This window comes from Macaca mulatta, chromosome 4 (assembly GCF_049350105.2).
Source record: "Macaca mulatta isolate MMU2019108-1 chromosome 4, T2T-MMU8v2.0, whole genome shotgun sequence".
Lineage (NCBI taxonomy): Eukaryota > Metazoa > Chordata > Mammalia > Primates > Cercopithecidae > Macaca > Macaca mulatta.
Genome location: NC_133409.1, coordinates 107,796,005 through 107,809,714, shown reverse-complemented (window position 1 = coordinate 107,809,714; position 13,710 = coordinate 107,796,005). Strand labels below are relative to the sequence as shown.

At 37.1% G+C, this 13,710-nt stretch overlaps 1 protein-coding gene across 1 annotated transcript in view; it reads left to right on the top strand.

Annotated features, from left to right (window-relative positions):
* The window catches only part of MEI4 (meiotic double-stranded break formation protein 4), a 314,754-nt gene extending 303,020 nt beyond the window's left edge, over nucleotides 1-11,734 (top strand). Inside the window, exons 5-6 of the mRNA XM_078001038.1 lie at nucleotides 534-637; nucleotides 11,602-11,734. Coding sequence (XP_077857164.1) covers nucleotides 534-637; nucleotides 11,602-11,734 — 237 coding nt within the window. The remainder of the gene's footprint in view (nucleotides 1-533; nucleotides 638-11,601) is intronic.
* Nucleotides 11,735-13,710: the final 1,976 nt, after the last annotated feature.

Here is a 13,710-nt window from a genome sequence, read left to right as displayed (position 1 = left end):
AATCAAGCTGGGCACAGTGGATCATGCCTGTAATTCCAACCATTTGGACGGCTGATGTGGGAGGATTGCTTAAACCCAGGAGTTCAAACCCAGCCTGGGCAACAGAGGGAGACCCTGTTTCTATGACAAACTAAAAATGTAGCCTGATATTTTGGTGCACACCTGTGGTCCCAGCTACTGGGCAGGTTGAATCACTTAGGTGTAGGGGTTTGAGGCTGCAGTGAGCCATGATTGTGCCACTGCCCTCCAGACTGGGTGGCAGAGCAAGACCCTGTCTTAAAAAGTAAATAAATAAATAATAAAACAGTTATATATCAACTCATACAAGCAAACCCAAAATGAACCAGTTGTCTTGGGTATACATTTTTTAAAATGAGATTTACTAAGGTATTTCCCTAAATATTTATTTCCTAAAGCTAAATATATCTATGTATATTAAGCATTAACTTTAAATATTTGTATTACCCTTAAAAATCATAATGATAATTTGCTGCTAGCAAAATAATGTTTTTTTTTTTTTCTTTTCACTGAAGAGAGAGAGAAAGAGATGGAATCTTGCCCTATTGCCCAGACTGGTCTCAAACTCCTGGGCTCAAGTGATTGGCCCCGTCAGCTTCCCGAAGTGCTGGGATTACAGGTATGAGCCACCATGCTTGACCAGTAAAATAATGTTAACATGATCATATAATACATTTGTTCTTATAGATATAAACCTAAAAAGTGTACTAGCTGTTAGTACTATCATGTTCTAACATATCTAGAATTATGCCAAGAATAGTTTAAGATAAATAACTATTTCACTTTTCACTAAGAGGGAGTTGGCATTTATTACCTGGTTTCAGGGGAACTACTATCTTTCAACACAATAGCTCTTATAAAGAATGATTTTCCTATCATCAAATTATATTTATGCTATTAACATGTTTTATGGGAGAAATATTCATCCCCCAGCACAGAAAGAATGTGGGATAGATTGACTCTTCAAAGGAAGGTGGGTCTCATTAGCAGGTTAGTTAATCCCAAATGTTCAAAAAGCATGTGGTACAGAATAAGACAGCAAATACACAGTCACACAAGGTTTATGCTTGTGTGACAGTTTGACCACATTTTCTTTTGTTGATCTGTTTGTTTTGCCCCTCCACCATTTTCCCATGACTATTTGACAGGAATAAAAAAAAAAGATAAGTGTGTCAGGATGTACATTTTGTTACTTTTTAAACATTGAGAAAGATCAGAAAACAGACAGTATCTTTTTATCAGAATGCAGAAAAAGAGTCTATGAAGGCTCTGAGATTTTTGTCTTCTTTGTAAGCTAACAAGACAGTCTGCCACAGTTTCATAAATGCCTGCAGAAAACACAAGATGCTTGGGTCTTAATATGCTTATATCCTATTTTATATTTATTATGTATTTATGTTTTATATTAAATATATATTTAAGGTAAATATTTGGTTGGTAAATAGCTAATTCATTCAACACGAAAGTGAGTACTCATTAATTCCTATTAAAAATAGTCTCACTGTGCCTTAGTTCCCTCACTTCTCAAACTAAGACAATTTAAGAGTATTCACTAATTGAATTATTATGAAGTTTAAGTGAGACAGTGTATGTAAGCACCACAAATTGTAGTTGGTTTACATGTCAGTCCAAAACATGTTAGTACATTATTCTATTACACTAATGTTTATATTTTATTATGTTTTCAATATCATCTGTTGGTAACTACTTATTTTACTAGACAATTAATAATAGTTCATTTATAATTACTATCACACATGTCTACTTAGATAGATACATATAAATTGCCTTGTTACATATAAAACATTTTTTGCATTATAAATATGTTACACCTACAATTAAATTCACCTTCTAAAGAACTTAACTAGAATGCTCTTCTTCAGAATCTATAAAGGTCTGGTTTTTTTATTACTATTAATTAAAGTACACTAAAGTTGAAGTGTGGAATCAAGTTAAAACAAAGGAAAGATACTAGCAGTGGGATAATAATTCCCTCCTATTTTGTTGATAGAATACTTTTAATAAACTGAGATCCACCAAGGTATGGAAAAAGAAACAGATGCACAATATAGAAAAGAAATAAAAAGAAAGGACTTTTATTAAAAGCAATATGATTTTTTCCTTCAAAGAGTATGCATGTAGAGCCTGTTCAAAGGGAGTAAAATCCATTTCTCTGCAAGAGAACACATCAGAAGATGGATCCTTTTTTATATATACTTGCATTTACTAAGAATTTCCTTTCTAATAGCAGGACTAAGTCCTGCTGCCAAATATATGCTGCTATAAATGGCATTTTGCCAGTTTCTCGGTGGCTTTGATCATCTTTCATTTCTCAAGGAATGAAAATTTAGTGGGAAAGGGAAGCTCAGTTAATAGTGAAATGGCACTATTAGTACTATGTGTATAGGGTTGGGGTTGTGGGTGGGAGTAATTTAGAGATGGAGACAGCAGGACGGTAAAGCCTATAAAATTTATTCTTTCTTTAAAAATTGACATGGGTTTTCCTGGGCAAAACAGCCGAGTAGGAACAGCTCCTGTCTGCAGCTCCCAGCAAGACCAATGCAGAAGGGAGGGTGATTTCTTCATTTCCAACTGAGGTACCTGCTTCATCTCATTGGGACTGGTTAGACAGTGAGTGCAGCCCACAGAGGGCAAGCAGAAGCAGGGTGGGGCTTTGCCTTACCTGAGAATCACAAGGGGTCAGGGAACTTCCTCCCCTAGCCAAGTGAAGCCATGAGGGACCATGCCGTGAGGGATGGTGCAATCCGGCCCAGATGCTACAGTTTTCCCACAGCCTTCACAACCCGCAGACCAGGAGATTCCCTCGGGTGCCTACACCACAAGGGCCCCGGGTTTCAAGCACAAAACTAGGCAGCCATTTGGGCAGACACCAAGCTAGCTGCAGGAGTGTTTGTTCGAACCCCAGTGGCACCTGGAACACCAGCAAGACACAACTGTTCACTGCCCTGGAAAGGGGGATGAAGCCAGGGAGCCAAGTGGTCTTGCTCAGTGGATCCCACCCCCATGGAGCCCAACAAGCTAAGGTCCAGTGGCTCGAAATTCTTGCTGCCATCACAGCAGTCTGAAGTTGACCTGGGATGCTCGAGCTTGGTGAGGGGAGAGACGTCTGCCATCACTGAGACTTGAATAGGCATTTTTCCCCTCACAGTGTAAACAACGCTGCCAGGAAGTTCAGACTGGGTGGAGCCCACTGCAGCACCACAAAGCCGCTCTAGCCAGACTGTGTCTCTAGATTCCTCCTCTCTGGGCAGGGCATCTTTGAAAGAAAGACAGCAGCCCCAGTCAGGGGCTTAAACTGCCATCTCCCTGGGACAGAGCACCTGGGGGAAGGGACAGCTGTGGGTACAACTTCAGCAGACTTAAACGTTCCTGCCTGCCAGCTCTGAAGAGAGCAGCAGATCTCCCAGCACAGCACTTGAGCTCTACTAAGGGACAGACTGCTTCCTCAAGTGGGTCCCTGACCCCCATACCTCCTGACTGGGAGATACCTCCCAGCAGGGGTTGACAGACACCTCATACAGGAGAGCTCCAGCTGGCATCTGGCAGGTGCCCCTCTAGGACAAAGTTTCCAGAGGAAGGAGCTGGCAGCAATCTTTGCTATTCTGCAGCCTCTGCTGGTAATACCAAGGCAAACAGTGTCTGGAGTGGACCCCAGCAAACTCCAGCAGACCTGAAGAAGAGGGACCTGACTGTTAGAAGGAAAACTAAAAAACAAAAAGCAATAGCATCAACATCAACAAAAAGGATGTCCACAGAGAAACCCCATCTGAAGGTGACCAACATCAAAGACCAAAGGTAGATAAATCCATGAAGATGAAGAAAAACTAGCACAAAAATGCTGAAAATTCCAAAAAACAGAATGCCTCTTCTCCTCTCAAGGATCACAACTCCTCACCAGCAAAGGAACAAAACTAGACAGAGAATGAGTTTGGTGAATTGACAGAAGTAGGCTTCAGAAGGTGGGTAATAAACTTCTCTGAGCTAAAGGAGCACATTCTAATCCAATGCAAGGAAGCTAAGAACCTTGAAAAAAGGTTAGAGGAATTGCGAACTAGAATAACCAGTTTAGAGAAGAACATAAATGACCTGATGGAGCTGAAAAACACAGCACGAAAACTTCGTGAGGCATATGCAAGTATCAATAGCCAAACTGATGAAGTGGAAAAAAGGATATCAGAAATTGAAGATCAACTTAATGAAATAAAGTGTGAAGACAATATTAGAGAAAAAAGAATGAAAAAGAACAAACAAAGCCTCCAAGAAATATCAAACTATGTGAAAAGATCAAACCTGCATTTGATTGGTGTACCTGAAACTCACGGCGAGAATGGAATGAAGTCAGAAAACACACTTCAGGATATTATCCAGGAGAACTTCCCCAAACTAGCAAGACAGGCCAACATTTAAATTCAGGAAATACAGAGAACACCGTAAAGGTACTCCTCGAGAAGAGCAACCCTAAGACACATAATTGTCAGATTCACCAAGGTTAAAATGAAGGGAAAAACGCTAAGGTAGCCAGAGAGAAAGGTGGGGTTACCCACAAAGGGAAGCCTGTCAGACTATCAGCAGATCTCTGGCAGAAACCCTGCAAGCCAAAAGAGAGTGGGGACACATATTCAACATTCTTAAAGAAAAAAATTTTCAACCCAGAATTTCATATCCAGACAAACTAAGCTTCATAACTGAAGGAAAAATATGATCCTTTACAGACAAGCAAATGCTGAAGGATTTGGTCAGCACCAAGCCTGCTTTAAAAGAGCTCCTAAAGGAAGCACTAAATATGGAAAGGAAAAACTGGTAACAGCCACTGCAAAAACAAAACAAAACAAAATGTAAAGACCATTGAAACAGTGTGAAAGGGTTCTCTTTCCGCCACAAGTTCAGAAACACATATTGTATCTTGTCTTTGTGATGGTAGCCATTCTAACAGGTTTAAGATGAGATTTTTATATGAATTTTTCTGATGATTAGTGATTAGTGCATTTTCATATACCTATTGCCCAGTTTTATGCCTTCTTTGTGAAATGTCTGTTCATGTCATTTGCCCATTTTTAATCAGGTTATTGTTATTATTAATTATTATTCATTGCTATTAAGCTGTATGAGGTTTCTATATATTTTTATATATTTTGGATATTAACCCCTTATCAGATACATAGCTCACAAATATTTTCTTCCAATTCATAGGCTGCTTTTTAATTTTGGCATGCGGATATCTAGCTTTCTTAACACCATCTATTGAAGAAACTATTCTTTCCTCATTGTGTCTTCTTGGTATGCTTGTCAAAATTTAGTTGATTGTATATATTTGGGGCTCAGTCACTTCGTGGCCCAGAGGACTTAAAGAAAATGGTTATAGTCTATAGGCCTCATATCATCATATAAAAAGGAGATGATTTATATGACCCAGCAAGGTTTGGGTAATTTTTTTCAAATCCATCCCATTTGGCAAAAAATATGTTCAAAAAATAAAAATAATTCCTTTGAGTTTAAATTTTGTTTTTGCAAAAGTATAAAATCCAGACATAAGAAAATGGCATTTACTATATGTCATTTACTAATATCTGAAAGAAATTATTCTGTATCAAGAGATTAATGATTTCTAGTCTTTCTCATACAACTTTAATTGTGTGAAAAAAATCAATTAAGTTAACAGGATTAAAAAATGTTTAAGAGAAATTTGGAATCATATATCTTTCTGTTAGTAAAGTTGAAAATAATGATTACTCATATAGCCGATAATAAAAAGTTATGCTTTCTTTTTAACAGCAATAAAACTATCAGAAAGTATCAAAGAGAATGCAATTTTAAAAAAGCAAATGTAATGCCTTCCCACTTCATAGTATTTAATTTTGTTTCATATCTATTAAGGGATTACCTCAGCTAACCTCAAACAACCTAGATCTATTACACATATTAGGGTGGGTATAAACTATGATAATACTGCATCACAAAATCTCAGTGGCTTAAAAAATAGTTCTTAAGCTTTTCTACTTATAAAGCTTAGTGTAGATGTGGGGCTTTCCAGGGTGATGAACTCAATGTGATGGCTCAGCATTTCAAATTTTAGAGTTTCCAATAACAACATGTGACCTTCACTGTCATTCTCATGGGTAAGAGCTGAATGGAGAATCCTGAGGGGATTTTCTCTCTCTCCAGTGGGAAGTAATACTGACTGCCTCAGCTCACATTTTATTGGCCAGAACGTCATATATCACATGTTCCCTTCTCACTGCAAAAAAATTGGAAAGTATGGGGGTTCAGGGGACAGTTTAAATGTTTGGTAAGCATCACTGTCTTTGATCAGTCATATTATTAAACTTTTTTTAAAACTAGCTCCAGTTAAGAGCTTAAGGTTTTTAATATTCTCTTTCCCAAAGATTATTTGCCAGATTTCACATGCAAAAATTTCTGTAAGGTAGGATAAGATTTTGATTATATGGATTTTTAAAGTTTGGTGGAGAAATAGAAACAAAAGAGCTTAATCAAATTTACTGATTTAGACTCACAAATGTTGTGTTCTAGTCCTTGCTGCCCTCCTCCTTATTAGCTAATTCTTCCTCCTGGGTGAGAGAAAACACAAGCATTTCCTTCTAGACTCCCAGAGAAGTAGCAATAAATACCTCTCTCTCTCTCTATCTCTCTCTCGCCCCCTCCCTCTCTCATCTTTATCTCCTTTCTCCCTCTCTTCCTTTATTCCTCTGTACTCCCTGTTTTTCTTCCTTTCTCTCCCTCTCCCCTACTCACCACTCTCCCTGCTATGTTCTCAACTAAAGACTCCATCCTCTCTTAAAAATAACCCATGAAGTGATTTTCTTCTTTCCATTACTCTTGACTTAAAATTTGCTGCTGCCTCTTATTTGGGAAATATAAAAAAGAGCCCTCAAATTGAAGCGAACATTTTTTACTTTATATTATTACAAATTCCAGTTGTTTTGTATTTCTCTGTGTTTTATATTCACAGGTCACTGATCTCACAAGGAACACAGTTGGTTGAAACCAAATGAGAAAAAATGTAACAACATTTTATAATGATGATAATAATAAGATAGCTATGGCCCAGTATAAAAGCATTAAACTATTATGTAAAAGTACCTCTGGCATTTTCTGTTTGCTTTCATTTCTAGGGCACAAAATTATCCTTTTAATATCCTGGCATACAAATCTGATTTTGATGTATAATCTATAATTCTGAGAGACTTAACAGTGAAGTAGCAATTTTCTCTAAAACAAAATCTGTTTAATGCTAATAAAATTGTTTTTACTTTTGCTGTGACTAGCAATCAACTCAAGATATAAATGTCTTTTTTTCATTAACTATTTTAGGTTTATAAATTTTTATACATTAATTATGGTATTGAAGGGGTATATTATAACCTTTCTCACTGATATATTTTCAAGTATTATATGAAAAGTTCTTTTCTACCATCCTAGATCAATCTCTATAGTAGATTGAATAGGACCCCAAAAAATAAATTCACCAGAAGTATGTGAATGTGACCTTATTTAGGAAAAGATCTTTGAAGATGTAATTAAATTAAAGTTCTCTAGATGAGATCATCCTGGATTACAGTAGGCCCTATATCCGATGGCAAGTGTCTTTATAAGAAGAAGAGTGGGTGTGGAGAGCAGCACAGGGGAAAATGGCATGAGAATAGCCTTTCTGTAGGGATTTGGGTTTTGCTGCCACAAGATTGAAGCCTCCAGAAGCTACAGGAAGCAAGGTAAAGTTCTCCTCCGGAGTCTTTGGAGGGATTGGAGCCCTGCCAACACATTGATTTCTGACTTCTGGCTTCCAGTACTAAGTTAGAGAATACATTTTTGTTGTTTTAATCAATGAAGTTTATGGTAATTTGTTATGACAATTCTAGGAAAGTAATAGAGCATCTTAATAGTTGTGCACTCCAGGACAAATCTTTGAAGCTGGTTGCGTAAGAAAAGCTGTCCTGTGCTAGATTCACATATTTTGAGAGCCTTGCTCAGAGTGTACAAATTAAGTATCACAAGCTCCTAGCTTACCTGCTAGATGATTTTTAAATTTCTTTCTGTCACTTATTTTTTAAATTAAAAGTGATAATATTTTTTTAAAATCTCAAACAAGAATCCTTTCATCCTCCTCACTGACAAAATGAGTTATCTTTGGGAAAATGATTTTTTTAAAAAAGGTTATTTCTCAACAATGGTTCCAAAATGAATGTGATTTATAAATGAGAAGATTCAAAAATCCAGCATTGGGCATGGATGTGTGCAAAAAAAAAAAAAAAAAAAGAGTATTGCCAGTAATTACCAGTAATTACTCTTTCCTCATGACTTGAGACCCACCTGATGGCATGTGATGGGAAATTAAACAAGAAAGTTCGTCACATTTTGGAAATATCGTTACATTTTTGAAACAATTAAAAAATATAAGAGATACACCATGAACTTCAAGTTCCTTTCCCACTTTTTGGAAAAAAAAAAAAAAAAAGGCAACAACACAAATAGAACCCATACTTAAACGGTTAAGAAAATTGAGAGTCCATGTTTCCAAACTCAGATCAGCTAAGTAGAATGGATGATCAGTGCAGCCTGTGTTCCATGTACCATGATTGTTTGGAGGAGCAGCTCCACTGCAATTTCCTGAAACCCCTGTGGTGGCCCCAGGGCTCAAATGTAGAGAGCAGCCACCTCCCCAATTTCAGAATGAGGCCCACCAGTAACATTTGCAAGGGCCAAAGTAATCAAAATGAGAGGACACAGGCCTTATATTTACCTATTTTGAATATATATTTATATTAGCAAACTTAATTTCAATTCTCTTCCCATTAGTTTCTCTTCAGTACAAGACTTTGAACTGGAAGGAGCTCCAGTTGGTTAGTGTGGAAGATTCATTGAGTCCAGATTTGCCAATATCAGTAGATCTTCCTGCAATCCTTTTCCGCTCTTCTGAGAACTGGAGCCTGCAAAAGCCCGTCCCAGTTTCCACTTCTGTCCTTAGATTGCTAATCTAACTTTCTGGTAGTGGGTCTAACTGACTTTTTTTGTATCTTGCTTTTTCTCTGCATTCTAATAGTCAATGATATTATATGGATCCAGTTTGTCCTCCCTCCATCATATTTTGGGATTCATGAGAATTTCTTATTATCTTGTTTTAGAGTAGATGTTTTCTGTGGGCTTTTTGTTTGCTTGCTTATTTGTTTACCTGTATAGTTGCTCTATCAATTTTGGAAGGGGAGAAGTCAGAAAGATTAAAAGACTCCACTCAGAATGCTTGTTTATCTGAGTCTCCTTGTTCAACTCATCTGTAAAATATGGGTAATAATAGTATCTATTTTATAGGACTAAGAAAGGAATAAAATAACATGAGACATATACATTTTTAAACACTGGCCTAAAATTAGAGATTGAAATACTTAGCTCTTATTTGTAGCCATTAGATTCAAGCTCTCTCAGAACTTTCTAGATTCTCGTTTATCATGAAGTTTCAAAGAAGCCTTTCTTATGTGTTTTCAGAACACATAGCATGTAAGAAGCAGCAAACTAACAGGTGGTAGGAGGTGCCATTACTTACAACTGCAATTATATCAAAAAGGTTCTTGACAGCCTGCTATTTGAGGGAAGATACAACTAAAAAGCAGTAAAGAACTATATTACTCCCCAGTACAATAATGAACCCATATTTTTCACACAGAGAGTATAGCATTGTTAGCTAATAGCTTTAAAAACATTCAAAGTATTTTAAAATAAAACATCAGAAGTTAACTCCATTAAAAGTTTCAAAAGAAAAAATAACTTACCTATAAAACATTTTGTTATAAACATAGTTACCTTTTCATCCTTTCTTAAATAAATGACCATATTTATTTAATATAATATATAATGGTTAGTATATATAAACCACTTATTTAAATACATATATTCTTTTAAAAGCAACAAAAGAAAAACCCTTTAAAAGTTAATTATTCAAAGTTATAGTGAAAGATGAATCGTGTATCATTAGTTATGTAAGACATCTATCCATAATAGTGCAGAAAATTCATTGTAATGTATGATGTTTATTATTCATCTATTCTCTGTCAGCATTATTTTTGGGGAGTGTAAAGTCTGTATCAGGTTTCAGCTATGCGCAAAATTGAAGGGTTTGGTGGTAGGACAAAATTATCCCTAAATGAAGAAACTGATACCAAGAGATTCGGTAAAGTCAAATTTGAAAATCTATTTTCATTCCACTTTAAAACATATTGGCACTTTAAGGATCTCTCAGTGGAATATTGGGCTATTTGTCTTTGGCTTTTTTTTTTTTTTTTAATTTCCCCAGAGAATAAATGACAGAAGGGTAGAGGCTGGAAGCTGATTCCTGGTTATGATTGGAGAAAGAACCTTGGAGGCTTGTATGACACATTAAAACTATCAGTAACATCTACCTAATACCCAGTTGTCTGTATAGATAGGTAATTTTCAACAATTGAAGTAGCATGTGACCCAATGTCCCCATCTGTACATAGTGACGGGCTCACTTCATAGCAAGGTCTTAAGACTCTCACCACAACATGGGTGTTTAGTGAATTCTTATGATTTTACATTGCCTCGGCACCTATTTTGAATACAAGTTTAAGTTTCTCATACTAGAAGCAAGGTTCTTAACACAGCTTTCAGTTCTACACCATACCCGAATGGCTCAAGCTGATGCCAGAGAGAAGAACTGAGAAACATCTCTCCTGCCCAACAGACTATGCTCCCTGCTTTCCAGCTATTTTCTTTAAATGGACCATTCAGACATTTGCCCATGGACTTGAGGTGACCCACGTCTTATTCCCATATACATACTGCTGGTGGCTACTCACTGCCTCTCTCTCTCTTCCTGACCCTACACTTCTGCCTCATGTGACCCATAATTTCCTCTCCATTAATTATGTCCTCCATGCCCAAAATATGTAAGTAAAAATCTTTGGGCCGGGCACGGTAGCTCACACCTGTAATCCCAGCACTTTGGGAGGCCGCAGCGGGTGGATCACAAGGTCAAAAGATCAAGACCATCCTGGCCAATGTGGTGAAACCCTGTTTCTACTAAAAAAAAAATGCAAAAATTAGCTGGGCATGGTGATGCACACTTGTAGTCCCAGCTACTCGGAAGGCTGAGGCAGGAGAATTGCTTGAATCCAGGAGGCGGAGGTTGCAGTGAGCCGAGATCACACCACTGCACTCTAGCCTGGGCAACAGAGCAAGGCTCCGTTAAAGAAAAAAAAAAAAAATTGGCCTTGTTTCATCCTGTGGTAGTGTATTGTATTGAATGTTCAACTTCCATCTGAAGAACAACGGGCTGTCCCAGCCCAGGTTTTCCCCAGTGTGCTGGAGAGGACACAACATTTGGCTTTCATCACCAGAGAAATGGTCAGGTAGGCATAATGTAGTCATGGGTCATACAAGAGCCACAAGGTCATCTTCCACTGTAAATAAGGTCCCTGTGTGAGGGACCAGGGTTGCAAAACAAGGTAGTAGACCATCCTCCAGCTAAAAGAAGTATCTCATGAAAAGCACACTGTACACACTCATGTCTGACTCCCTTTCATTTTTCTTTAGCACAGGGCTGACAGCCTTCCTGGTACTGGATCCCCAACGTAGCTGGGGCTCTCAAAATAGAGTGGTACTGTTGAGAAAAGCAGAAAGGCAAAGGGAGCCACAGGGCTGTCAGAGGAAAGAATTGGCCACTTGATACTAGAAAGAAGCATCTTGCTGGAAAATAAGAATTAGACAAGGAAAGACAAGGATAGGCAGTTTAAATTCCATGGTCTCTGAAAGCTCAGTAGCATTTAATACTGTTAAAAATATTCCTTATTCTCGAAGTACTCCTCTCTCTTTTCAGACATTGCACAACCTCAATTGTTGTCCTAGCCTCTTGGACTACTCCTTCTCTACATTATTTATATTTTCTTTTCAGCCCCTGATTCTCTTATTTTCTTTCTGGCCTTGCTTTTTCTCTTACAAACTCATCATTCATTATAGTGTTTTCATAAAATGCTTTTAAAAGCTAAAACAGTGTATTTAATGCCTTTTTGCTTTTTAATATATTAGCATTCCCATTTTGACTGAGCTATTTCACAGGAACAACATATTATCATGTCACTTTAATAAATAAATAAATGACAACATTGATAAACTTGAATACATTCAACAAAGAACTACTATTTATCAAGTGATGCCACAAAACAGAATGAAAAGATAAACCACAAATTGGAACTATTATCCATGAAATATTAAAATTCCTACAAATCAGTAAGATGAAAATAGGTGATTCATTAGAAAAACAGGAAAATATCTGAACAGGCCCTTCAAAAGGATGATATTCTAATGGCCAGTAAACACAAGAAAAGTTATTACACCTCATTAATTATCACATGTATTAAAATTAAAATGATTTCAAAATATCATTACTCATCTGCCAGATTAGTAAACATTAAAATATTTAATATACCAAGTGTTGGTAGGATGTGGTGCTATGAGAATTCACATAGCTTGCATATGGGAGTGTTGGGTTTAGCTACTTTGAAAAGCAGTTTGACTTATCTGATTAAGTTAAATAGTTTAATTTCTAATGCCTATTAATTCCACTTCCAGGTATAAAGAGAAAATACTACAAATCTGCATAAGAAGTCATGTCCAAGAGTGTTTATAGCCACATCATGTGTAGTAGACACATGGAAACAACCCTACATCAATCTAAACAGAAATGGGTATGTAAAACCCAATAGATTCATATCATGGAGTTTGCACAGAAATGTAAATGAAAAAAAAGTCAGCATACAGTAACATTCATGGTTACAACATAAAGTTGAACAAATCTCAAAAATGCATAGAGTATAGTTTCATTTGTATAAAATTCATAAACAAAACTAAACTATATTCCCTTCAGATATGTCCAAAGATGGTAAAGCTCTAAGGAGAAGGAAAGAAATGATTCTCACAGAAGTCAAGATTGTGGTTCTCTCTAGTGGGGAGTAAGGTCATTGTGTTCAAGAGGGGTGCACAGAGGGTGGGATCTGAGGGTGAGGGAGTTTCTATTGTGTTAGCCATATTGTTTGTTGATCTAAGTGGTATTGCATGAGTAAATATTTGCCTTATAGTTATTTTTTAAATTTCTCACAATTAAAAATAACAAGTAATAGGGGTTGAAAGAGAAATATGATAATTGGCCTCCAAAGGTGACCCTCCAAAGAGTCATCACTTGGGTAATTTAGGGAGTCCCCTACGCAAAGGTAGTCTGTACTGTCTTTGACCCACCCAATATAGTGAAAGTGATGCTGCTTGACTTCTCATCGATGTGACTTTTAATTTGTTCTCTTCTAATGCTGTCTCTGGGAAAAGCCAACTACGATGGCGGTAGTCTGACTACTCTGAGGCCTCCATGCTCTGAGGACAAACTAGTCAAGTGGAGTAGCTACTGGAGCAGCTGCAATTATTCCAGTCATCCCAAACAAAGATCTAGATATGTGAGTAAAGAAGTCTTCATGTAACTCTAGCCCTGTAATGATATGACCACAGCTACATGAGAGACTCTGAGCACTAATCATCCAGCTACCCCCCAAAGTACCGTGAGATAATATTAATGAATTCATGTTTTAGGCCACTAAGTGTTGGGGTGGTTTTCTATTCAGAGGTAGATAACTGGAACAGAGGAGGAGTGGAACAAGT